This window comes from Tachysurus fulvidraco, chromosome 9, assembly GCF_022655615.1.
Source record: "Tachysurus fulvidraco isolate hzauxx_2018 chromosome 9, HZAU_PFXX_2.0, whole genome shotgun sequence".
In the NCBI taxonomy this organism is placed as follows: domain Eukaryota; kingdom Metazoa; phylum Chordata; class Actinopteri; order Siluriformes; family Bagridae; genus Tachysurus; species Tachysurus fulvidraco.
Genome location: NC_062526.1, coordinates 6029644 through 6054573, shown reverse-complemented (window position 1 = coordinate 6054573; position 24930 = coordinate 6029644). Strand labels below are relative to the sequence as shown.

General features: G+C 39.1%; 1 protein-coding gene across 3 annotated transcripts in view; it reads left to right on the top strand.

The window, feature by feature from the left end:
• Positions 1-24930, top strand: part of abca2 (ATP-binding cassette, sub-family A (ABC1), member 2) — a 75030-nt gene that overhangs the window by 25704 nt on the left and 24396 nt on the right. For 2 of the 3 annotated variants that reach the window (XM_047819073.1, XM_027162975.2), the window contains exons 2-20: positions 8765-8858; positions 9613-9615; positions 12072-12183; positions 12500-12663; positions 12833-12954; positions 14339-14449; positions 14692-14871; positions 15258-15479; positions 16562-16896; positions 16981-17140; positions 17295-17423; positions 18738-18905; positions 19258-19354; positions 19473-19646; positions 21436-21538; positions 21759-21873; positions 23518-23708; positions 23956-24106; positions 24241-24445. In XM_047819073.1, coding sequence (XP_047675029.1) covers positions 8765-8858; positions 9613-9615; positions 12072-12183; positions 12500-12663; positions 12833-12954; positions 14339-14449; positions 14692-14871; positions 15258-15479; positions 16562-16896; positions 16981-17140; positions 17295-17423; positions 18738-18905; positions 19258-19354; positions 19473-19646; positions 21436-21538; positions 21759-21873; positions 23518-23708; positions 23956-24106; positions 24241-24445 — 2836 coding nt within the window. The remainder of the gene's footprint in view (positions 1-8764; positions 8859-9612; positions 9616-12071; positions 12184-12499; positions 12664-12832; positions 12955-14338; positions 14450-14691; positions 14872-15257; positions 15480-16561; positions 16897-16980; positions 17141-17294; positions 17424-18737; positions 18906-19257; positions 19355-19472; positions 19647-21435; positions 21539-21758; positions 21874-23517; positions 23709-23955; positions 24107-24240; positions 24446-24930) is intronic. The other variant, XM_047819072.1, reaches the window with a different exon arrangement.

Genomic DNA, 24930 nt, shown 5'->3' with positions numbered 1-24930 from the left:
CATGCATCAGCTGATAATCAGCGCACCAATCAGGTTACGACATCCATATTATCCGACCCTTTAAATTCCCATTCATTGAACCGCTTCCCAGCGCATCGCTGCTGCTGCGATTTAAACTCCTTCCTCCAACCCCGACTCCCAAAACTTCATCACATATTAATTTTTTCTCTCTCTCCCTTTCTCTCTCTCTCTCTATTTATTTATTTATTTATTTTTCAAAATATGTAAGTGAGCATATTTAATACTACGCATGATTAATGGTTCTGCTGTTATACGGGGGTCTATTTTATTTTCTAGTTGCTACTCTCCCCGCTCTGTCCATGCATGCGCTGTTGGCATATCAACTGTATGCATATCATCTAATAAATCCTCATTTGACAAAGTGGTCCTGACTGAACTGTATTACTAAGCATATTGGTGACTGGTAATCCTTTGGGAAGCTAGCGCTCATGTTCACTGATTTTACTGATATTATTAAAAGATTCCCGAGTTCCTGTAAAAGTTGCCTTTCCAACATTATGTTACTGGAAGATGGCAAAGCAAACATTTGTGACGTTTACACATTTACATCATTTTTGACCTCTGTGTATTGCTGGGTGACGGAAACAGGAGCATGACATTGCATTTGAAGCGTAACTCATCGCAGTAGTGGTGAAAGTGATACTTTAATCACCTGAGACTGATGAGACTGACAGATAGATGAGAGCGAACAAACAGATTAGGTCGCAGACAAGACATATCGAGAGCTATAACAACCTTTGTCTTATTCTGTTGGTCTACCATTTGCATTGACACGGTGTCATCGTTACACATTTCTTTTTATCGTCCTAATCACCATTTTGTGCCTGATCATCTTTCTAATCATATAGGAGCTGAATAAAGAAGCAGAGAAAATGTCTGTGTCTGTATTTTCTGGTGGAAGATAAAATGAATCCCCAGAGCTCAGACTTTCCAGTAATTCATGCTTTGATGACTTTCCTGTACAGAAGGTCTCGAGGGCTGTGATGTGCTGTGATTGCTGCTGATTAAAAGTGGTGGAGGCACCAAGCAGAGAGATCAAAGTCTGTTTTAGAAGATTTTAAAGCTTCCTTTTTTTTAGCGAAGAGATTGTGGATTTGCCGTAATAGTGCACTATGGCACTGCCATCCAGTAATGCAGAACTGTCTCAGGTTTCAAACTGTTGTAGGAAGATTATGAGTTTGAATCCCGACGACAGCACAGTCGCACGTAGCTGGGTCTCTAAATACAATAAAATAGTAATCAATGTATCAAACCCTAATTTAATACTGCACTTAATTAAACAAATAAAAATAAACAGTGCATATGTGAAAACACCATAAGGGACTATAATTGGCTCTCTGTTGTTGATGGTATCTAATATGAAGGACAGTGTAGCGTTCTCCTCTGAATATGTTGCGCCTCAATTTTAAACCTGGATACAAACGAATTTATTTGTAAATTGCTGTAGGAACATTTTAGTTCATGTTAGTTCACAAAAAAAAATGTGTAAAGTTATGAAGACACAATAATATACATTTTATCAGACAACCTTTAAATCAGACCATATAATAGAATTACACACACAAATAGCACATATTACAAAAATAATGGGATAATTTGGTTGACCTACTCATTTCATATTCATTCATTCATTCATTCATTCATTTATACCGCTTATCCGAACTTCTCGGGTCACGGGGAGCCTGTGTCTATCTCAGGCTTCTTTGGGCATCAAGGCAGGATACACCCGGGACGGAGTGCCAACCCATCGCAGGGCACACACACACTCTCATTCACTCACACACTCACACACTATGGACAATTTTCCAGAGACGCCAATCAACCTACCATGCATGTCTTTGGACCGGGGGAGGAAACCGGAGTACCCGGAGGAAACCCCCGAGGCACGGGGAGAACATGCAAACTCCACACAAACAAGGCGGAGGCGGGAATCGAACCCCCGACCCTGGAGGTGTGAGGCGAACGTGCTAACCACTAAGCCACCGTGCCCCCTCTCATTTCATATTAATATTAATTCAAGAAAAATAAAATAGTTTCATACATTTAAGATATGTGAACATTAACTGACACTCTTGGCATGTTTATACAGTATATTGTGCTTTCGCTGCATGATTGACTACATGAATCATCATAACTGAATAAATATTCAAGTGTATACCTCATTATGAAATATAGAAAAATCGAGTCACAGTTCAAAAAAGAATTGAAATAAAATGAAAGCAAAAATAAAAATCCAACAATAAGAAAAAAAATGTCATCTGCTGTACAATAAAGTGGGGAAGCTGTACAAGGTAAAATAAATGGGAAAATTTGCTGCTGGAATGCAATGACATGATTGAATATTGATATGAATGAAATGAAGTGTGTGCAGTGGAGTTAAAGTGAAGTGAGCTGGGCAAATAGTCCAAAGTGATGTCCAAAAGACTGACTGAGGTAGTGGGTTGTGGGTTTTATGTTATTCTTATGTCATTCTTATGTTATTTTTCATGTTATCTCAGTTTGTGATGGCAGGAGAAAAATATGAATAACAGGCCATTGCTCACATTCATTAAAAAACCCTTGGGTAGGGTGAGGAATATTTAACTCTATGTTGTTTTATTATTTATTGTGTCTATAACTTGTAATACTTAACTTTATATTGTTGTCATGGATTTATAGGTTACATACCACACACACACACACACACACACACACACACACACACACACACACACACACACACACATATCTATCTATCTATCTATCTATCTATCTATCTATCTATCTATCTATCTATCTATCTATCTATCTATCTATCTATCTATCTATCTATCTATCTATCTATCTATGTAAATTAATATTTATATATGTTTGCTGGGGTGTAAATTCGAGGGAAACCCTGAGAGAAATCTCTAACTAGTTATTTACGGGATGAAGAAGAACTCAATGCAGGCCGAGTCCTTTGGGAGCCGCTGACCTGCAACACAGCATGCGCATGACACACAGCCACACGTCATTGATAACCAGCTATAATCACAAACACACACACACACACACACAGCGCTGGATAAATCTCAGATTTCATTTATAGTTTCAGGTTATATACTGTGCTACAATGTGATCATGAATGCAAAGTGGCATTTTCAGCTCCTGTTGATGCTCCTATTGGATTACAGTGTTTCCACCCATTAGGGTCTTCCTGGGAGGAAGCAGCAGAAAAACATCAATAGGTTGTTTTTTTTTTTGGTGGTTGTTTAAAAATTCTATAAAAAGTCTATATCTTCCAGAGCATATACTGAACCTTGCACAGCATTCACATCTCCTCCGACAGCATTCACATCCTTTAAGATGGTGATTTCACTGTACAGTAAACTCTTCAATGTTGAATTATTCCCTGGTTGTTAACAGATTTGGATTTTTAATATTAAACTCGATCATTATTTAATTTGGGGGGGCACGGTGGCTTAGTGGTAAGCACGTTCGCCTCACACCTCCAAGGTCAGGGTTCGATTCCCGCCTCCACCTTGTGTGTGTGGAGTTTGCATGTTCTCCCCGTGCCTCGGGGGTTTCCTCTGGGTACTTCGTTTTCCTCCCCCGGTCCAAAGACATGCATGGTAGGTTGACTGGCATCTCTGGAAAATTGTGTGAGTGTGTGAGTGAATGAGTGTGTGTGTGTGTGTCCTGTGATGGGTTGGCACTCTGTCAAGGGTGTATCCTGCCTTGATGCCCGATGATGCCTGAGATAGGCACAGGCTCTCCGTGACCCGAGAAGTTCGGAGAAGCAGGAGAAAATGAGAAATTATTTAATTTGCCGAATCCCACGAGTCACAAAAGTGGCTAAAATTTTGATTTCAGCTTGAGTAGTTAGCTCATGGTAACTATAAACAGCAAACCTTCATCAAAATATATTTCATGGAAATATCTGTTTTTATAAACATGGAGATAAGATATGTTGATAAATGTGTGAATCAAAGTTCTATTAAAGATAGCAGTCGTACAATACTGATACACCTACCGTATTTGGTGTATACAGGATAATGTTTAAAGCATATTGATATTTTGTACTGACAATGATATCAGTTTCCTATGAGAAACATGTAAACGCTCATATCATGAATTATCGAATGTTTAACCGCACAACGAATTAAAATACAAAAGACCATGTCAGGAATAAAACCTGCTAGTTATAGGAGAATAATAGAACAAGAAAATAATCAGATCTGCTTTCACCAGAAAACGGAATAATTTTCCTATCTCTTAAAGTCTAGTGTTTCTCCTTGTCATCTTCGCCACTGATTATTTTGACTGATCATCAGCTTTTTTTTTCTTTCTCTTGAAGTTAAATTATATGTTATATACCTAGAAACCTCAAAGCCCCGTGTCCTGACGACGCTGCAGCACACACACACTCATTCACTCACACAATTACACACTACGGACAGTTAATCAACCTACCATGCATGTCTTTGGACCGGGGGAGGAAACCGGAGTACCCGGAGGAAACCCCTGAGGCACGGAGAGAACATGCAAACTCCACACACACAAGGCGGAGGCGGGAATCGAACCCCCAACCCTGGAGGTGTGAGGCGAACGTGCTAACCACTAAGCCACCATGCCCCCCTGAAGTGATACAGTTTTATTAAACATAGCTGGGAACATGTTAATCATCATATTAATCATACATACATCTTTTTCATATGGTTTTCTTTCAGACTCTGGATCATGATCTGATCCTCAGCTGTGTTTGTTTACAGCTTCTGTGTTTGACTTGCTTGGTTTTGGCCTTGAACTTTAATATATCTTTGTCAATACTGTGTGTGTGTGTGTGTGGGGGGGGGGCACTACCTCTGCTCTCTGCCTAAAAGATAGAGTATATCTTAGATGCATTGGCCCACCTATAAATAATGAAAGCTCAGTCTCCGACATGCAAATTCAGCAGAAGGAAAACAGAGGAGGCATTTTTACCCCCAGTGACTCGAACGCAGGAGAAATGTAATATTCAAATGAAACATTTCTCTTTGCCCTTTCCACAACTTTGAAATCAATAAGCTTTAAGAATTTTTAAAAGACACAAGCGTTTTCTTGTGTGTTTACTCGCGGTTTGTTACTTGTGCTCTTACAACTGAAGCTTTGTGTGGTTTGTCAGACGTGTCTTTGTGTACTGGGAGGGAAGCATGCAGAAAAGCCTCTTGTTTATCATGACCTTGAGAGACACCGAGATGGAATGATGGAATGAGCGTGACGAGACAGACGCGATGGAGAAAAAGCAAAGGAAAAGCTTTGAAACTAACTTCTATTTTCTTTGGATTATTTTTCTCTTCTTTTTTTTCCCACAAAACGTACAGCAGTAGATAAAACTGTGGTGTTGTGTCAGTTAAAATAAAGATGAAAACACTTGAGGGTGTTCTGTTATTGGAAAATAATCAACAACATAGCGGTGTTGTGTGGCCTACTCAGCTTTTTGGCGGCACAGCAAGAATTTTTGGCGGAACTAGAAAAGTACCTGCTCGAAAGTGCAATGTGGGTGTTTTGTGTTTCCTTCTGAGATTCAGAGTTGCAGCTTATCCAAAGTGTCAACCTAATTTTACTTAAAGCTATCATTATCATCATCATCATCTCTACACCTCCTCCGCCCTCTATGAGAGAACGTTGCAGTGACAAATATAGGCCTAGCTCTGTGTAAAAAAAAAAAAACTAAGCCAACACTGAGATATATGGATTTTTGTTTTGTATCTATTTTTGTTGTGTGGGAAAAAACTGAGATTACATCACAAGCCATGAAGGAAAAATCAACCAGAATCACTAAGGACATCCCAAATATTTTGACTGAAGCATATTTAACCCTTTTTAACTCAACCCTGGTGTCTTCCTATAACTTATCAGACATTTTGTATCAGTATAAACAAGTGAATTATTTTCAGGCAGCAAGTTGAAAGAAAAAAAAAACAGTCGGGACTCTGTTGACTTTCAGGGTGAGACTTGTGGTTTTCCTCTTTGTTGATAACCTTACACAGAAATTTCCTTACGAACAAACACTTGGGGCATCTCAGAAAGCAGAAATGGGTTTGCTTTTTAAGAGCTTCTCTGTAAAGTAATATTTACCCCTAGTAGGCTAGGTAAAGCAGAAATACTTAAAAAAACCTACAAATTTATGGCATTTAGCAGACACCCTTATCCAGAGTGACTTACACTGAGCGTTAAGGGCCTTGCTTGGGGGGCCCAGCAGTGGCAGCTTGGTGGACCTGGGGTTCAAACCCATGACCTTCCCATCAGTAGCCTAATACCTTAACCACTGCGCTACTAAATCCCAAATTCTTAAAGCCCAGCGAGTGAGACATGATAAAGACATTCCATGCTCAACACAGACACAACAAAAAAGATGTAAATCAAATTCTATTTCTTGGCCTCTGATAAAAAAAAAAAGGTTTAGATCTGTTTTCAGGGTAGATTATTCCTTTAAGTGTCACTGTTACCCTGTTACACTAAAGCTCATGAAAAGCATCTGTTCAGCATTATAATGTGAAACTCTATATTGACTCTTTAAAGCATGCAGTAATAATGGAGCATGTTCTCGACACTGACAACGTAAGCATATATTTGCATACTTTGTCCAACCCACCCGCTCATATAAGCCACCTGCTGCGGTGTGTGTGTGTGTGTGTGTGTGTGTGTGTGTGTGTGTGTGTGTGTGTGTGTGTGTGTGTGTGTGCTCACCCTCCACCTCTATGCCTGTGTAACAGGACACTGTTTTGTGTAACAGCTTCAGGCCATTTGGCTGCTGAAGACTGCATATTTGGCAGCAGACGTTGGCTCTCTGGTCTAGTAGGTAACCTTCGTGGCAACCAGAGGATTTATCGGCTCAAACGATTTGACTCAGTTGACCTACAAAACGATTCACTGTCTAATTTACCTATTTTTTTCTTTTCAAAAAATTTACTGTCAGTCATAAAATTAAAACAACTGACAGGTGACATGAATAACATTGGTACATGTCAAAGGGTGGGATATATTAGGCAGCAAGTGAGGAGTCATTTCGCAAAAAGTTGATGTGTTGGAAGCAGAAAAGTCAGCAAGTGTAAAAATCTGCCAGATGTCTGGATGACTTTCTGGTAATGGCAGTGTTTCCATTTACCAGGAAAATGCTGCCTGACACACTGCAAAAATGATTCAAGAATTGTTTAAGGAACATGACAAAAAGGGTGTTTACTTGGTCTCCAAATTCCCAACATCCCAATCCAATCAAGCGTCTGTGGGATGTACTAGACAAACAAGACTGATCTCTGAAGGTTCCACTTCACAACTTACAGGACTTATAGAACTGAGAATAATGTTTTGGTTAGCATTATACAACAGCACACCTTCAGAAGTCCATGCCTCAAGGAGTCAGAGCTGTTTTGGTGGCACAAGTGGGAGCTTACACAATATTAGGCAGGTGGTTCAGAATTTATGGCTGATCAGAGTAAATATAATTGCTGTTCCAGAGTGGATGAATTATAAATTTATGACCTATCCCACTGGAGAAGTGAAAGACAGTCTTTGCTTTGTGACGTTGCACATTATCATGCTGGAGATAGCCATTGTAAGATAAAATGTGCCCATAAAGGGATGCACATTTATGGTCCTAAAGAGTCAGCAACGATACTCAGAAAGGATGTGGCAGCTTTACAACTTTCATTTGATATCAATGCGCCCTGGAATTTGCAGCAAAAGTGAAGATTTCGTTAAGGCACAATACATTTTACAGACACCCTTATCCACAGCGACTTACATTTTATCTCATTTTTTTTATACAACTGAGCAATTGAGGGTTAAGGGACTTGCACAGGGGCCCAGCAGTGGCAGCTTGGTAGACATAGGAATCGAACTCACAACCTTCCGATTGGAAGACCTTAACCTTTTAGGCTACCACATCCCCACAATACAGGTTGGGTTCATGAATTAAAAATCAAATCTGACCTTACTATCTGCATGTTGCTGCAGAAATGAAAATAGTGGCTCCTGATCTGATCTTCTGCTGTTGATGTGTTGTTCATGTGTTGTGTTGATTTGAGATGCTTTTCTGCTTTATACGCTTGCAAAGAGTGCTTATTGAGTTGCCAAAACTTTTGAAATGCAATTTTTTTTATATATATATTTAAGTTATACTTATTTGGATATTTTTTGAGTTCTAATGTTGTTTTGTTTATGAATGTCTATTGGAAGTGCAAATGTGTTAATATTATTTTATACTATTTGCCATTATAGTTTAACCACTCACACCACTGTAGTGCAAACTCAAGAAACTGGTGCATATGACAATCAATAATAATAATAATAATAATAATAATAATAATAATAATAATAATAATAATAATAATGGAAGCATGTTAGTACATGGTAGTAGAAGCATCATGTGAAATAGTATTTTTTTATAGATGAGAGTCCCCACAAAGTTGTAATAGAACATTTAATTCGACCATTATATTAAGAAAGTCTTATAAAGACATTTCATATCCTGCTTCGTCTGAATCATGTATAAGTGCTAGCATGATATTAGCAAGTTATCAAGCAAAAAGCTTACTAGCGTAGCTAGTACACTGAGGTGTTAACTGTGTCTCATGTTCAGGTTACGGAAATTCCCTTTAATGTGCTTTGTATTAACAGTATAGGATTTGTTAGGCTGTCCACACTAACGCAGTTACAACGTTACAACATGCAGACACGGTTAGACAAAAAGCTGCCTGACAAGCTATATTCACTGCTTTGTGTGTTTGTGTGTTTTCAGTGGGTGCTGGCGTTTGAGATCTTCATCCCTCTAGTCCTTTTCTTTATTTTGCTGGGTCTGAGGCAGAAAAAACCAGCTATCCCTGTGAAAGAAGGTAAGATGGATCCAACAGAAGAAAAAAAGTGGTTTAAAATGAAATATAAATTTTTCCACTTCACATGTAATTGATCAGCCAAGACATGTTTCCAAAAAAAAGGAGTAAACATCAAACATGACCCGTTGTCCATTTTTTCACCGAACGATTCCTTTTTCCACATAACTAGCAGAACTTCTCAGGTGGAAGGGCAACTAAATGGTGAGAAAGCATTAGCATAATGCACCCATCACTCCCAACACTCCCAGTATACCTCTTACAGCAGTCAGTAACAGTGCTGGTGCTGTGAGTGCAACAGTAGATCCTGCAGAAAGCTCATCTCTGATTTTGTGATGAATACTGTATGTAGAATTTAGCTGTGGATGGATATTAGCTATTTATGTTACTGTCTTTTTGTATGTGGCCACGCAGCATTATGGGGCAACTTTGCTAATCCACCGTCGATTGCAAAGATGTTTGGGCTTCTGCGCAGTGAACAGTCGTGTTGTTTCTCAGAGAACGTCCTCATTAATTTCACCATAGTGTCCTTTTTTTGTTTCTGATGCGGATCAAAATCAAACACCATTTTTTTTTGTCTTTTTTGTTTCTTTCTATCATCTGTCCTTTTCTCTCTCTCTCTTTCTCTCTCTCTCTCTCTCTCTCTCTCTCTCTCTCTCTCTCTCTCTCTCTCTCTCTCTCTCGCTCTCTCCCACTTTTTCTCTCTGTATTCTTCTTACTTTTTTCCATGGTACATATTCACTGCATGCTGGACCAGTGTGTAAGTCTAAGTATTGTTTTTTATTCAGTGTTTCTTATTTTATGAAATTTCTGTGTGCCATTCCATCTTTGCTGCATAACCTCTCCGTTTGCTAATTTCATGTGTGTCATGGTGTGGGCTCTAATGTGTGTAGCGGTGCATGTCTGTGTCGGTGTGTGTGTATGTGTGTGTGTGTGTGTGTGTGTGTTTGAGTGAGAATCGCTTACCTGAGTGGAATGTACTGCAGATCCTGTTTCTTCTGTCAGTGTGACGTTAATGAAAGCAAGGACCATATTACAGCACCGGACACTGAGCAGACATCAGCACACACTCACTACAGTTTCATACATAATGTATTAATGTATTCATGAACGGATGAGCTAATGAATGAAAGGTTCAGCGAGGTTTATTGTCTGCAGATGTCTTTGTGTACAATAACATGTCAGCATTAATACTTATTTCCAACACTACTACTTTTACAAAGATAATATCTTAAAGGAAAAGTTTGGTTTTGAAAATTCAAACTGACAGAGTTTTCCTTTTACCCCATATGAATTAAGACAGACATGTACTGCTGCATTAGTCTTTGAAATGGCACTGCAAAATTTAAAAAAGCAGTTCCTGACAAACCCTGGGGTAAGTGGGAAATTGTTAACATTGAATTTTTTTGGCCAAACTACTCCTTTAAAGCTTAAATCTTAATCTCTTCTCACACACTGCTGTTTAACCTGTTTAATGGACTTATCCTGCGATCAGGCTTTTCCTCTGACCGTGTTTGCTGTATTAATCCTTTGGCCAGAGAGGAAGCAGATGTCAGGCAGTAGTGTATTAGACCTGAACAGTGCGACAGCCAGTGTGTCTCAGCAGACCAGCCATCACTGGAACAGGAGAAATATGACACCCTCTTGTGTAAACAGATAGATTTTACTGCATGGGTAGGTGCTGACAGTGAGCACGCGCTGTCTGATTCCAGAATGCCGGAAGGAGGCGACTTATTAATGGAGAGAGGGAGGAAAAGCAAGAGGATGAGAAAGGAGTACATGCCAGCTCCGCAGACTGTCTGCTGCAGTATCCAAACACTTTAGAAAAGGATAGTCAGCAGATTATGTTTAACTTTCTGTACACCGCTGTCAGTGCCAAAAGTCTTGCGGTGACATCCTGAGGGAGATGCCAAGATGACCAGCTCAGGCTGAATGTGAAATGGCTCAATTTACTCAGAGCCATTGATTAAATAATGGATCATTAAATCGTCAGACTACTTATAGGCCCCATTCTGTAATTAGGAGTCTCTCTCTCTCTCTCTCTCTCTCTCTCTCTCTCTCTCTATATATATATATATATATATATATATATATATATATATATGTATGTATGTATACACACACACGCTATAATATAAGAGAATTCCACAATTCCACAAATATAAACAAATTTAAAGTGTCAATTCACTTTGGGAAAAACTTTTAATGTTCATTTTCGTAAGGAAATAAATGTTATTCGGGATAGTAACAGTAGTAACAGGCCTTCATTACCACAGCCCCTTTACAGCACTTTTAATCGTGTTCTATTCCTTGCTTAGAATCCATCTATCCTATTGGTTAGCCCTCTCTCATCAGATGCGATGGCTCTTGATGTGATGGCTCTTTCGCAGCACATCAGTTATACTGCCATGGTACAGTAGATTGTGTGTGTGTGTGTGTGTGTGTGTGTGTGTGTGTGTGTGTGTGTGTGAGATGTAATTTACAGTGAATCAGCTCAATGTTGTAGATAGAAGCTAATAATCCAATAATAATCCGCTTCATATCTACACCAAGTAGAAAAAACAGCAGGGAACTGGGATTCTGGGAGCGTACAGAGTGACTTATATGGAAGATTTACTTTAAAGCTTTGGCCATTGTGTGTAGATACGACACAAGTCTAACTCTTTAAACTGACTGTATACTGGAGCTTTTTATAGATGTGTTAATATGTAGGTTGTAGTGTGTGGGAACATACTAAAATTAGTATTTCTGTGTTTCAGTGAAAGATGGCTCATTCGTGTGTGTTTGTGTGTGTGTGTGTGTGTGTGTGTGTGTGTGTGTGTGTGTGTGTGTGTGTGTGTGTGAGGGAGATTTAGTAAAATGGTCTTTAATCTAGTTTACTTAATACAATCTGACCTGACATCTGAAACCTTCCCTGACCTCCTGACTGTTTATCGGAGTTGTGACCGTTCCTTCTCTCTTTCTTTTTGGTTTGGTTTTGATTTCATTTCACATCCCTTCCACCCATTCTACCCTATTTATCCTACATCTTTCTGCCACTCCATGCTTATTTGCAATGCCTCATCTCTAACCTACTCATACTCCTTCCTCGTCCTTTCCAACATACACATCTTGTTCAATTAAACCCTACTAATCACCACCTCTACTGGACCTACTATCATCCTCATCCATTTCCCGGCGTTCCTGTTATCCTGTTTTTCGGCACGGCGTGATCAGCTTTCTACAGCGCCGCCCCCTTGACCTCGGCGGGCATCATTCCAGTCATGCAGTCCTTGTGTCCGGATGGCCAGCGAGACGAATTTGGCTTCCTGCAGTATAAAAACTCCACGTGAGTCCAAGGCTTAATGCTGTAATGTTGCATCTTTCTCTCTCTATCACCTTTAAAGACTCCCACTGGGTCTGTAGCACCTAACAGCAGTCCTCATTAGCACCTGTAATCATGTGTGTATAAGCAGTGAGCCTGCGTAATGAGTCTCTCACTACGATTGCAGTTCAGAACTATAGTGATATACAGGTTTATAACGGATCTCTAACTAACCATGTCGTTCTTTAATTTTTTTTTTATTCTCAGACACACTTTGAACTTTTCTCTGGTTTCCCTTTCTGGGTTTCATTCATCAAAGCCATGTTTGTCCTTTTTTTAGCGTGACTCAGTTGTTGGAGCGGATTGGGGAGGTTGTGGAGCAGAATCACTTGTTCGCGTCCGAAGGGCCGACTCTTGGAGAGGAGCTGGAGTCACTGCAGCAGCACCTGGAGAGTCTCAGCTCAGCTCAGAGTCCCTTAGAGAACAGCTTCAACACAAGCCACGGTCTAGAGATACACACATTCTTGCACAACAAATGCTGCCTAAAACTAAACCAACAGAACTTACAAGACGATTATTTTTAAAGCACAAGCATGACTGCTTTTAATATGTGTGTTTAATTATGCTTGAGCTTCATAGCTGACATCTGAAACTCTACTGTATCTGATTCCAGGCTTCACTTTAGGTAGCGTCTTAAGGAATCCTTCTCACTTCCAGCAGTTCCTTATCCAAAATCTCTCTCTGTCCAACGACACAGCCAGCCTTCTTCTTTCATCCCCAGTTAACCTTAAAGAGGTTCGTAACTCCTTCAATTCAACACATTTCTCTTTAAAGCTCTCAGGACACGCCATCTGCAGCTCACCTGCTCTCTTTAAGAATCTTTTGTGTTATGTTTTTATTGTGGTTTTGACAGCAGACTGGGAGCGTTTTTAATGGCACAGGCTAATGATGTGAACTTCAGCTCTTTGTCTATTAAGTGCCAGGCTGTTAACTTGCTGCTATATTGGGAATGTAAGGAGCACCATTGCTGTAACATCAGCACAATTCAAGCAACTCCTCCGCACTCATACTGGAATAAAAATAACCTAAAGCCAATAAATTTAACCGACCATTTTTTCACTCTGCTGTATAATCTGAAACTTTTTGGCTGGCAGTATTTGTGTGTATTTATAGCCTGAAGGTGATAATTTAGGCCCTTATTTTAAATAATCAAGAATTTCATTTAAAATGCCACCAAATGCATGACTTAGTAGTATACAGTAGATACCACCTGGTATAGTATACATGTACTGGAAGAGTAGGTGTATAAAAAGACCAGTATGTACAGTATAGACAGCAGCCAGTTTGAGAATTATTAGCACCTTATTACACTTTAAATGTAAAAATTGAATTTCATTTCTTTAGCCAGCGTAAGCAATTTTCTTTAGCCAGCACAGTCTTCTTCTATAATGCCTAATAAGTTTACCAAGGAAAGAATCTGAGCTGAACTCAATACAAAATTTCTCCACATTTTCCAGAGTACTCAGTCTTCTGTTTTGGATCCTCTTTTTCAGCTCAGCTCACAGTTTTCAATGCTGTTCATGTCAAAAGACTAGGATGGTCATGTCAAAGGATTGATTCTGTGGTCATTGAACCAATTAAACCCTTTTTTTTCTGTTATTCAAACATATGTTTGGGAACGTTGTTTAGCTGAAAGATCCTTGGCTGTCTTGGCAAAGGAAGCCAGATTCTCAAAGAAGATCTCCAGTTTTATTAAGGGTGCCAATAGTTCTGGAGCTGTCTATACATGTGTAGTCACTGTGTCTTTACATTTAACCTAAAGGACCTTTAACCTTTTTACCTTTTGTGAAACTGTCACTGTCATTAACAGTGTAGTGTCACAAGCCAAACATGTAGATGGACTACACACAAAGTATTTTAACTGACATGGCAGACGATCAAGCATAGACCAATAGCTCTAGTGTAGCCTGTAGACAACTAGTCTAGGCTCTGACACAACACAAATTGTTTTGTGTTGGTTATAATTGTTTGTTTTTCTGCTGAAAACGAGCACATAGACGTTCAGAAAGCCAATCGAATTGTAACATTCTGTAGGTTGTGGCCAGAAAAGTATTAAAGAAAATCTTAACATCCAATAAAAGGAGGCTGAGATTACATTGTGTGTGTGTGTTTGACACAGGTATATAACCTAATTTTTGGCACATATCCCAAAGCAAGTGCAGGCGGTGGAGGCTGGCCTGAAGGTCACCGTGGTGCTCGCAGCACTGGAGAGAAAGTCTTACAACTGGAGGTATTTTGGGATACACACACACACACCACAGACACACATACACACACACACTAAACCACTAGACTAGCACACTCCATTGGTGAAGAAAATGCCTCATGAATACAGATGTAAATGAATCAGATTCATACTTCAGAATCAAAATCGGCTTATGGATGGTTGACATGGATCGGAAGAACTTTACACTTCTCAAATGAACAAATCTACTCCTTCCAATGGCACTAAACCTTGGTGTGTGACTCCAGGAGCAGCTGCTGGGAGGCTGGAGAAGTTTGGAAGGGGGTTTGCTTCACAAAGCGCTGAGAGACCCAACTAAAGCAGCTGATCAGCACGCTCTTTTCCAGCTGCTCTCTCAGGCCCTTGGCATCGCTGGAGGAGGAGGGGATGCGAACAAACTTGATCCACAGGGACTGCAAGAGATGGAGGTCAGTCATGCACCTGGTTTGGTTGTATTAAAGTTGCACTCTTATTTCAATTCACACAGATATGAGCCTTGGTCATATCTGTGTGAATTGAAATGTGTTTCATACTAGTTGTCTACATTTTGCTCTTGTACCTGTCCTGGGACTGTGGGGTTTATTTTTCTTCAAATTTACCAGCAAGTCAATAATTTAATTAGCTAAACTCTCATGATTTAAAAATTTGCATCAGCAAATAACATTGTTTTCACTATTTTATCACACTAACAGTCTTGACAAACCAGTTGCTCATTAGTTGGGTCGTTGCCACTCACTTTTTGGATTCTGCCTTTGATTCCACTTTAACCATATCTGTTCGTGCCAAATATCTGTCATCAACTTTTTTTTTCCAGGGAATTCTGCTGACTGGTGGAGTGCTGGAGGCACTTACATGTGGGGAGGGAAGAGACAGTGAGCTCAACACGATACTATCAGTCCCAGAAAAGCAGCAGTCACTGTTACGAGCCTATCAGGCGAATATGTGTGAAGGAGAGGTGAAGCAGAAAGCGGAGCGCTTTGCACAGATCAGCCAAGAGCTGAAGGACCAGATTGACACAGAGAGAATCAGTGAGAAGGTACAAAAAACACATTTCCAATGGCAAATGGATGTCTTATCTTTTGTTTATCCATCCATCTATCTATCTATACATTCTTCCATCCATTCATCAATTGATCCATCAATTCATGAAACCAGTACATCTGTTTATTTATATCAGTTTCTCCAACTCATTTTTTTGTCAATCTGGGTTTCTCTCTACCCATCAATCTATTAATACATCCATCCAACAAACTGTTCATCCAATATTTACACCTACCCATCTCAATATTCATTCAATCATTCATTCATTCTTTCATTCATCCATTAATCAACTGATTCATATACTGTACAGTGTCTGTTTATTTACCCATCCACTTACTCACCCATCTATATGATTCAATTTCCATAACTGTCATTCATTCATTTATTTATCCATATGTTTATTAATTCAACCACATTAGATTAGATTAGATTAGATTAGATTAGATTTGACTTTATTGTCATTACACATGTACAGTATAAGGCAACGGCAGTTTTGGTCTAAGTGGCAAGTGCAGGATATACAGATTGTACAAGATTTAAATAAGTTATGTAAGTGGTAATATGGAGTGATTTACAGTTGTGTGCGTACTATGAACAGATATACATATTTACAGAAGGATATGTGCTGTAACAAGATATATGGTTAATACTATAAACAGTAATTTACAGATATGTATGTTCTATGAATATGATATACAAAGGAACATATATGTACTATGACTATAATGTACAGATGAATATATATATATTCTATGAATAGACTATACAGATGAATATACTGTATATGTGCTATGAACATAATATACAGATGTCTATTACTATAAACTAAAATATACAGAGGGTATGTACTATAAACAAAATATATTGTTATATTATTACGATAAAACAAAATATACACGATTATATTATATACTCATTCACCAGTGGAACCTCTATCAACTTCTAATTCCATCTGTACATCTACTTATTTATACACTCGACTTATCTATATATGTATCTATCTATTCTTTATTACCTCTAAAATACTATACCTATGTCTCCCTCAATTAACACCCTTCTGTTCCTTAATCCCCACAGTTAAAGTTGGAACAGACCAATGCTTCAGCTCTGCCATTTCAGTCCCACCTGGGTGCTCTGCTGAAGGACCTGGCTGAGGTAGAGAAACTGCTTAAAGATGTGGATCTGCTCTCAGGCCTGGCAAAGTTGCTGCCCAAAGGGGCATGTGCAGGACACCAGAATTTGTTTTCTGCTAATAATGCCAGCTGGAGCTCCAACACTACCACTTGGGGTACCAACATCACTGAAAACCTTGCTGAGGGGAAGGACACTCAGGCAGATAATCCTCACTCCCAGTTCTCTGCTTTTGTGCAGCTATGGGCTGGGCTGCAGCCAATTCTGTGTGGAAATAACAGGTTTGTTTCTGTTAGTGTGGCTATTTGATCATCTTTACTTGCAGAGCCATTTCTGAAGTCACCAAATCCACTGTTATTCACCAGGATTATTGAGCCAGAAGCTTTGAAGCAAGGTAACATGAGCTCTCTTGGCTTTACCAGCAAAGAGCAGAGGAATTTAGGGCTACTCGTTCACCTTATGACTACAAATCCCAAGATCCTCTACTCTCCCATTGGCTCACAGGTGGATCAGGTCATTCAAAAGGCAAGTAAATCTCACAGTTATGAGGATGACTGTGTCATCTTGCCCTTTTGCTTATGTTTAAAGATATTTAGCCTGTGTCAACCAGGTTTCTTTTTTATTATTGTCTGAATGATGGACATTGTGATGATTCAGGTGTTCGACTCTTGTTCTCTAGGCCAATGAGACATTTGCGTTTGTGGGCAATGTGACTCATTATGCCAAAGTATGGCTAAACATTTCGGCTGAGCTCAGACCTTTCTTGGAGGAGGGCAAACTGCACAATCACTTGGCATGGCTGCAACAGGTAATACACTGTCAACGAAGCTAAAGTATCTAAAGCATATTATACCATTTTCCAGATACAAACTTTTGTCTTGACAAATTCAATTGAACACTGCTAATTAATCAATAGAAAATGTGTCCAGATTGGCTAGGAAAGCCTGGATGCCCTGTGGAACGAGCAAACCTATTTAAGAACCAGTCCCATTTCCACAGTTTTTTAAGATGAACCATGAGATGTTGGTCTTAACAAAAGGCCTAAAAATAATGACCCTGCAGGATTTTACAAGCTTTTGGAAAGCATATCTTACCCATCAAAGTCAGTTAATTAGTCATAGTTTTCTCATAACGTTGGTAGCACTGGTGCTTGAATCATTTTCAAGCCAAGTTTTGAATACAGTGATTTAGCAAATTTTGTTTTAATGCAAATTACTTGCTCTGCTTCAGTTGTGTCCCTGGTAGCCCAGCAGCAGAAAAGCATGTTTTCAGTGCCATGTTCAATTCCCGGTCAGAAACCAAAGCCAGCCACTGAGGGGTAAACTCTCAGTGTTGGGCCCAAGCCTGGATAAAATGGGAGGATTGCATGAGGAAGGGTATCTGATTGTAAAACTTGTGCCAAAATCAAATATGCAGATTAGATGATTTGCTGTGGTAACCCTGAACAGGGGGCAGCCAAAGGAGAACAAGAACTTCATGGCCTTTGAATCAAGGTTCCAGAAAAACAGCATTTTGTTATTGTAATGAATAAAGCAGTTCCAGATTAGCTGGCTGCAGGACTAGCATGTTAATCATTAGAAACCATTCTACTAAGATATCTTTGGTTTGATTTACTATATTAATTATTATACTATTGTCTCACTCTCCTTCTGGCACTGCGAGCCGAGCTGCGCAGCAGCCTGCAGCCACATGAGTTCTGTATATATATTTTTTGTTTATGTATCCATGGGCTTTTGTTTTCATTCATGTCTTGTCTTTGTCCCTGGCTTCTTATTGCCTGTTTCCTGTTATGCTTCATGATTGACCTCACCTGATTTTATTTTGTTCTTGATTAATGTCAGTATTTAACCCTAATTTGTATCATTACAATGTATATATTTTGTGTCTTTGTTCGTGACAGTATCAAGCCATTGTTCTCTGTTTAGCAAGGCTATTACATTTTATTCAGAGATATTCAGTCTTTTGACTTAGCGTGTGTACACCAGTTTTAGCCTGTCTTGTGAACTTGGCTTTGCCTTTTGGATTTACTTTAGTTGTATAAGCCCACTTGCACTTGTGGCCTCTCAGCCTGCTTCTGTCCCTGTGTTCCGTGTGACAGCTATTATGTAATTTGTCTCCATAGTTGACCTCAGACCTGCGAAGGCACCCGGAGCTGCTAAACGCTTCAGACAGTGAGCTGTTAGAAAGTCTGATGCAGGAAAATTTCACCCTTCCAAACATCAGCACGCTGCTAGAGCAGCTCGACACCATCGACAATGCCGCCTGCGGCTGGACCCAGTTCATGTCAAAGGTCTTACAAAACCTACTTCTTCTTAAGTCTTAGATAATGCTTAATACCGTCAAGGATCTAACTTGTTTCCTAGATGATCCTCACATTAAAACTTTGTGTCATAATTAATAGAAAATTGCAAAGCTATAAGAGAAAGAAAACATTCAGGATGTGCTGTTACTGGACAATAATCAATCAAGTCGAATCACACCATCTTGTGACTGATTTGCTTAACTTTTACAGCACACACTGTTGTGTTTTATTACTTACATAATTCTAAATATCTCTTCACCCATGAATGTTTTATCCGTTCACTTTTATTAGCGTTTTTAATGGGGTAGCATTACTTTATTGTTCATGGTTTATGTTTTAGGTGAGTGTGGATATATTCAAAGGCTTCCCGGATGAGGATAGCATTGTAAACTACACTCTGAACCAAGCCTACCATGATAATGTCTCTGTATTTGCCAGTGAGTGAAAGGCTTTTCTTATTCAAATCTGCTGTTCCTGAGACTGTATTACAAGCTGCATTATTATGAGTGTAACAGTATGTTCCAGTGACTATATGTGTGACTTTATGTCTTTTAGGTGTTATTTTCCAGACCAATAAGGATGGCTCCTTGCCTCCTCATGTACAGTATAAGATCAGGCAGAACTCCAGCTTCACAGAGAAAACTAACGAGATAAGGCGTGCTTACTGGCGTCCGGGACCCAACACCGGCGGCAAGTTCTACTTCCTCTACGGCTTTGTGTGGATCCAAGGTAGAGACATGAACCGTTTAAACTATGATACGATACCCTGACATCTCAAGCAAATGCCTTTTATATGAAATTTCTAACTCATGCTATTTTTGTTGCTGATGAAGACGCAAGCTTGGTGATTTTATTGGCAAAAGAATGAATCTTTTTTTTGCAGACTTTTCACATTGTTTCTGCAATTTGTACTGAAGCAAAGGACTGTATAAAACCATAAGTAGAGCAATAAATCATCTGCTCATGTAATGCCCATGGAGTTGCAGATTGTTTTATTCAGAATGGAGTGTTTCCTGGTAAACTGCTTACCTGGTTAAGTTAAACTTGGAACAACAATGAATTTGCATGTGGAAAATGTTGCCTCAGCTGCTTTTAACACTGCATCATATTTCTTATTGTGTATAAGAGCTTCTAAAATCCAGCAAATCTCACACAAATAACCAAAAAAAAAAAAAAAATCTACAAAAATGGTTTGGTCTTCTCAAGCTGTGAGGTTAAAACAGGGCCAGGACATAACTCATTGTTCTAACTCACAATATAAAACCATCCTTCAAATCATGTCCAGTTTGTCAGAGAGGTTTATAACATGGCATGATTACAGAAATGAGCATTTACATTTATGGCATTTGTCAGACGGTCTTATCCAGAATGACATACAAAGGTGTTTTAATGAATACATTAACACTCGTTCACTAGGCTACATACTTGGGATACAATCAACCTAAAATTCTGTTCATGGTTTTTTATTTTTAATATACACATAAAGCAAACACTGTTAAAAAATTTTTTATAGTAAGCGCTAGTTTTAGTGTTTCAGGAAGAGGTAGGTCTTCACCTGCCGTTTGAAGATGACCAGTGGCTCAGCTGTTCGGGCATCTAGGGGAAGTTTATTCCACCACCTCGGTGTTAGAACAGAAAAGAGTCTTGATGTATACCTACATTTTACCCAGAGAGATGGTGGGCCAGACCAGTCGAGCAGTGCTAGTAGAGCAATAATGTGAGGTTAAATGAGGCATGATACAATCATGAGCGCTAAGCCAGAGCGTGAGTTAAAGCACCAACAGTCAGTGATCAATGCGGGAATATCCATAATCATACACCATAATACAGGAACACAAAAATATAGCTTGGTAAGAACGATGTTTGGCACAACATTGCAAGGAGAAGCAAACACATAGTGAATGTGATGTGGTGGAAACCAGAAAGCTTAAAAAAGGTTTAAAAAAAACTTTTCATGTTTAACTCATATGAGGCAAATACAGTATATTCCATATATATATATATATATATATATATATATATATATATATATATATATATATATATATATATATATATATATATTAATAAATTCAAACCTGTTTTATTTAGATTAATTGTCCATCTCTTTTTTTTGTTAGATTTTGATTTTTAATTTATTTGTCATAGATTTTGTCATACAATCTTATCATATATAATTGTATATGTAGATTTAAGGGTGTGGGCACAATATTGCTTTTATTTTTGGTTTTGAAAACATTAAAAAAAATTAGAAATGAAATCTAAACACATTTACTAAAGGTTCAGTGTAGAGGCCTGGAGCATATTTCCTCTTTCAGAAAATGTTTCAGAGATTTATATCCTTGATTTCTAGGTTATCTAGGTTGAGAAACCTTTTCTAAGTAAAGTTTCAAGTAAAGTTTCCAGTAATTATAGAATGTAATTTGCCTTAAACTCATTTTTGAACAGTTGATTTTTGTTCCTTTGGCTGTTTTATTCCGTCGACATCTAATAACTTTGGTGTGTTGCATTCTCTTAGATATGATGGAGCGAGCGATCATTAACACATTTGTTGGACATGATGTTGTGGAGCCTGGAAATTACGTGCAGATGTTCCCCTATCCCTGCTACACCAGAGACGAGTGAGTCTGTCTTCATTTTCATCTTTCTTAGCATTTTCTCGCTTCAGTCATCATTAGAGTAATCTCAGCAGAGTGATTGTGAAAAAGGCGTCTGAAATGGGACGTGAAAGTGTGAAGTTGAACGCGTCGATGGCCCTGACGCTTTTTCAAGCAAATACATATTTGGTATTATGACATTTAATGGCAACCTTCATGAGAATTCTACTTCTTATGTTTGCAGTTTCCTGTTTGTGATTGAGCACATGATGCCCTTGTGCATGGTAATCTCCTGGGTTTATTCGGTGGCCATGATGATCCAACACATAGTCGCCGAGAAGGAGCATCGGCTCAAAGAGGTCAGAAGATGTCATCTTCTTATGACATTCAGATGATTTGTAAAATACGCTTTTAAGGTATTATTCCCACTCCAAAAAGTCTTCAAAATTAATTTGACTCGTGAGTAAAGTTAAGGGAAAGGAAGTGTTTACGTGTCTCATCACAGTTTCGCAGAATACCCACTTCCTGCCCTGTGCTCACAAATACTGTTAAAAACCACAATTCCTAATGCTGCTGCGCATGCTTAAGTGATTCCAGGTCAACAGCCCACACACTGTCTATTAATGACACTGTTTAAATGCCATAGAAGAAAGGACTGAGTAACAAAAAGGATGACTGAACCTTGGTGTGATCTTTTCAGATTTGATGGAAGTTAAAAGATTTGATTTGCCTGAAAAAGCTATTTTTCTACTCCCAAATGACATATTACACACCATGCGCTACCATCTAGTATATGAATTTTTTATAGAGTGTGTTATCTTAAATGGAAGATGGTATTATAAACCATCTTCCAAGTCAATGTCAGCTGTAATGTGATGCTGCTAGCTTTAGTAGAATACAGTGAATTTTTAAGCTTGGAAAGTAAATCACACAATATGTGCTAATTTTACACATTTCCAAGATGTCTTTTCACCGAAGGGCCGAAGACCATCTTTTCCCTCATCCAGCATGAGAGCCTGGTAGCCCAACCCCTCTTTGTTGAGTGCGCCAAAGTTCCACATGTTGTTTTTTTTTCATTTAAATAAGTGCATCATCACGGTACTTGGCATTCACTTCTTCTTGTTGGAATTTTCAGTCTGAACACACACCACTCACACTATTTATACTACGAAATAGCATAAAAAAGTGCAAAAGTATGTGATTTGGATATCACCGTAGATAATGATATATTCTGTTATTGTTATTATAAAGTGTCCTAACCTGTGATGTTATTAGAATATTATATTAATGATACTGTATATTAAAGGGGGGTGGTGGCTTAGTGGTTAGCACGGTCGCCTCACACCTACAGGGTCGGGGGTTCAATTCCCGCCTCCGCCTTGTGTGTGTGGAGTTTGCATGTTCTCCCCGTGCCTCGGGGGTTTCCTCCGGGTACTCCGGTTTCCTCCCCCAGTCCAAAGACATGCATGGTAGGTTGATTGGCATCTCTGGAAAATTGTCCATAGTGTGTGAGTGTGTGAGTGAATGAGAGCGCGTGTGTGACCTGTGATAGGTTGGCACTCCGTCCAGGGTGTATCCTGCATTGATGCCCGATGACGCCTGAGATAGGCACAGGCTTCCCGTGACCCGAGAAGTTCGGATAAGCGGTAGAAAATGAATGAATGAATGAATGAATGAATGATATATTAAAGTTCAGTCTTTTGTCTGTTAATACTTCATCTTTATCTTTGACATCAACTCCAAACACTTGAGACGCAAACACTTTTAGAACCTCTAAATGAGCACAAATCCCTTCATCCATGCTCCAAAATTTAGTGGAAAGCTTTCCCAGAAAAGAGTTGAGGGTATTTTCACAGTAAAAAGGGGACTAAATTCTACAAATGTGGCCAGTTACATTTCTGGATGTGCCATCAAGTGTGTCGCTGTATATGTGGTGGAAAAGCACTGACAGATTATTTATTGATATTCTGATGGATAATTATGATGATGATGATTCTTTTCAGGTGATGAAGATGATGGGATTAAATAATGCTGTGCACTGGGTGGCCTGGTTCATCACAGGCTTTGTACAACTTTCTATATCGGTAACAGCACTGACAGCCATATTAAAGTATGGCCGAGTCCTCCTTCACAGCGATCCCTTCATCATCTGGCTCTTCCTCACTGTATACGCCATCGCCACCATCATGTTCTGGTAATGTATCATGCTGGAGCTGACCAAGTTCAAGGAGGAGGCAGTTATGATTCTGATATTAGTCTTTATCTCTGTGCTGCTTTGAAATAGCTAGCTTTTGCAAACTTGCAAACAAATCTATGAAATTTGACAAAACACAAATGATGCAAAATACTTTTCCTAATGATATCATGCTGCCAGGAGGTAATACGGAGGAGTAGTAACCCTAACCTTAACCCTGTTAAGAGTTTTCTTTTCTGTCTCCTAGCTTTCTAGTGTCAGTAATCTACTCCAAAGCCAAACTGGCCTCAGCTTGCGGCGGGATCATCTATTTCTTGAGTTATGTTCCCTACATGTACGTGGCCATCAGAGAAGAGGTGGCCCATGACAAGATCACGGCCTTTGAGAAGTGTATTGCGGTATGAAAAGTCCTCGAACAACACGCTCAACTCTAACATACAGTGTTGTAGAATGAAATGGCTTTTTAATCTGGCAGTAGAATCTAGTATCCATCTGTCCCTGTATTCTTATGTGACTTCCTCTCTTCCTGCAGTCTCTGATGTCCACCACTGCTTTTGGACTCGGCTCAAAGTACTTTGCTTTGTACGAGGTGGCCGGTGTGGGCATCCAGTGGCGCACCATCAACCAGTCACCGGTAGAGGGTGATGATTTTAACCTGCTATTGTCTATAGTCATGCTGATTATTGACACAACTGTGTACGGCGTGCTCACCTGGTACATCGAGGCTGTGCATCCAGGTAAACCTCAACACCGCTATTATTGAGCAAAGATTTTTTTTTTGCTACATCTGAATACAGTTGTTTTTCTAATAAGAATCTCTCTGCAAAGTGGTGCATATTGTGAGTGTTAAGACAAATCCAAGACAATATTTAACAGGTCCAGGAACCTTTGAGAATGTTTAAGGAATTTAGTGTCTGGTTATCTGGCTCTCTACGCTTAGAGGTTTAAAAGAATTAATTTTAATATGGCAAATAAGTGTGGAAGCTCTAATATCACATCATCCTATGGTTTCCATTAGATTCTATTTTGAAATCCAACTTCTGTCTGCTTATGCAATTTTTTTTAGCATGTAAAATAACCTAAGCGTTCTGATAGATAGATAGATAGATAGATAGATAGATAGATAGATAGATAGATAGATAGATAGATAGATAGATTGATGTTATTAAACCTTGAAGTCAAATTCATACATTCATTCATTCGTTTTCTACCGCTTATCCAA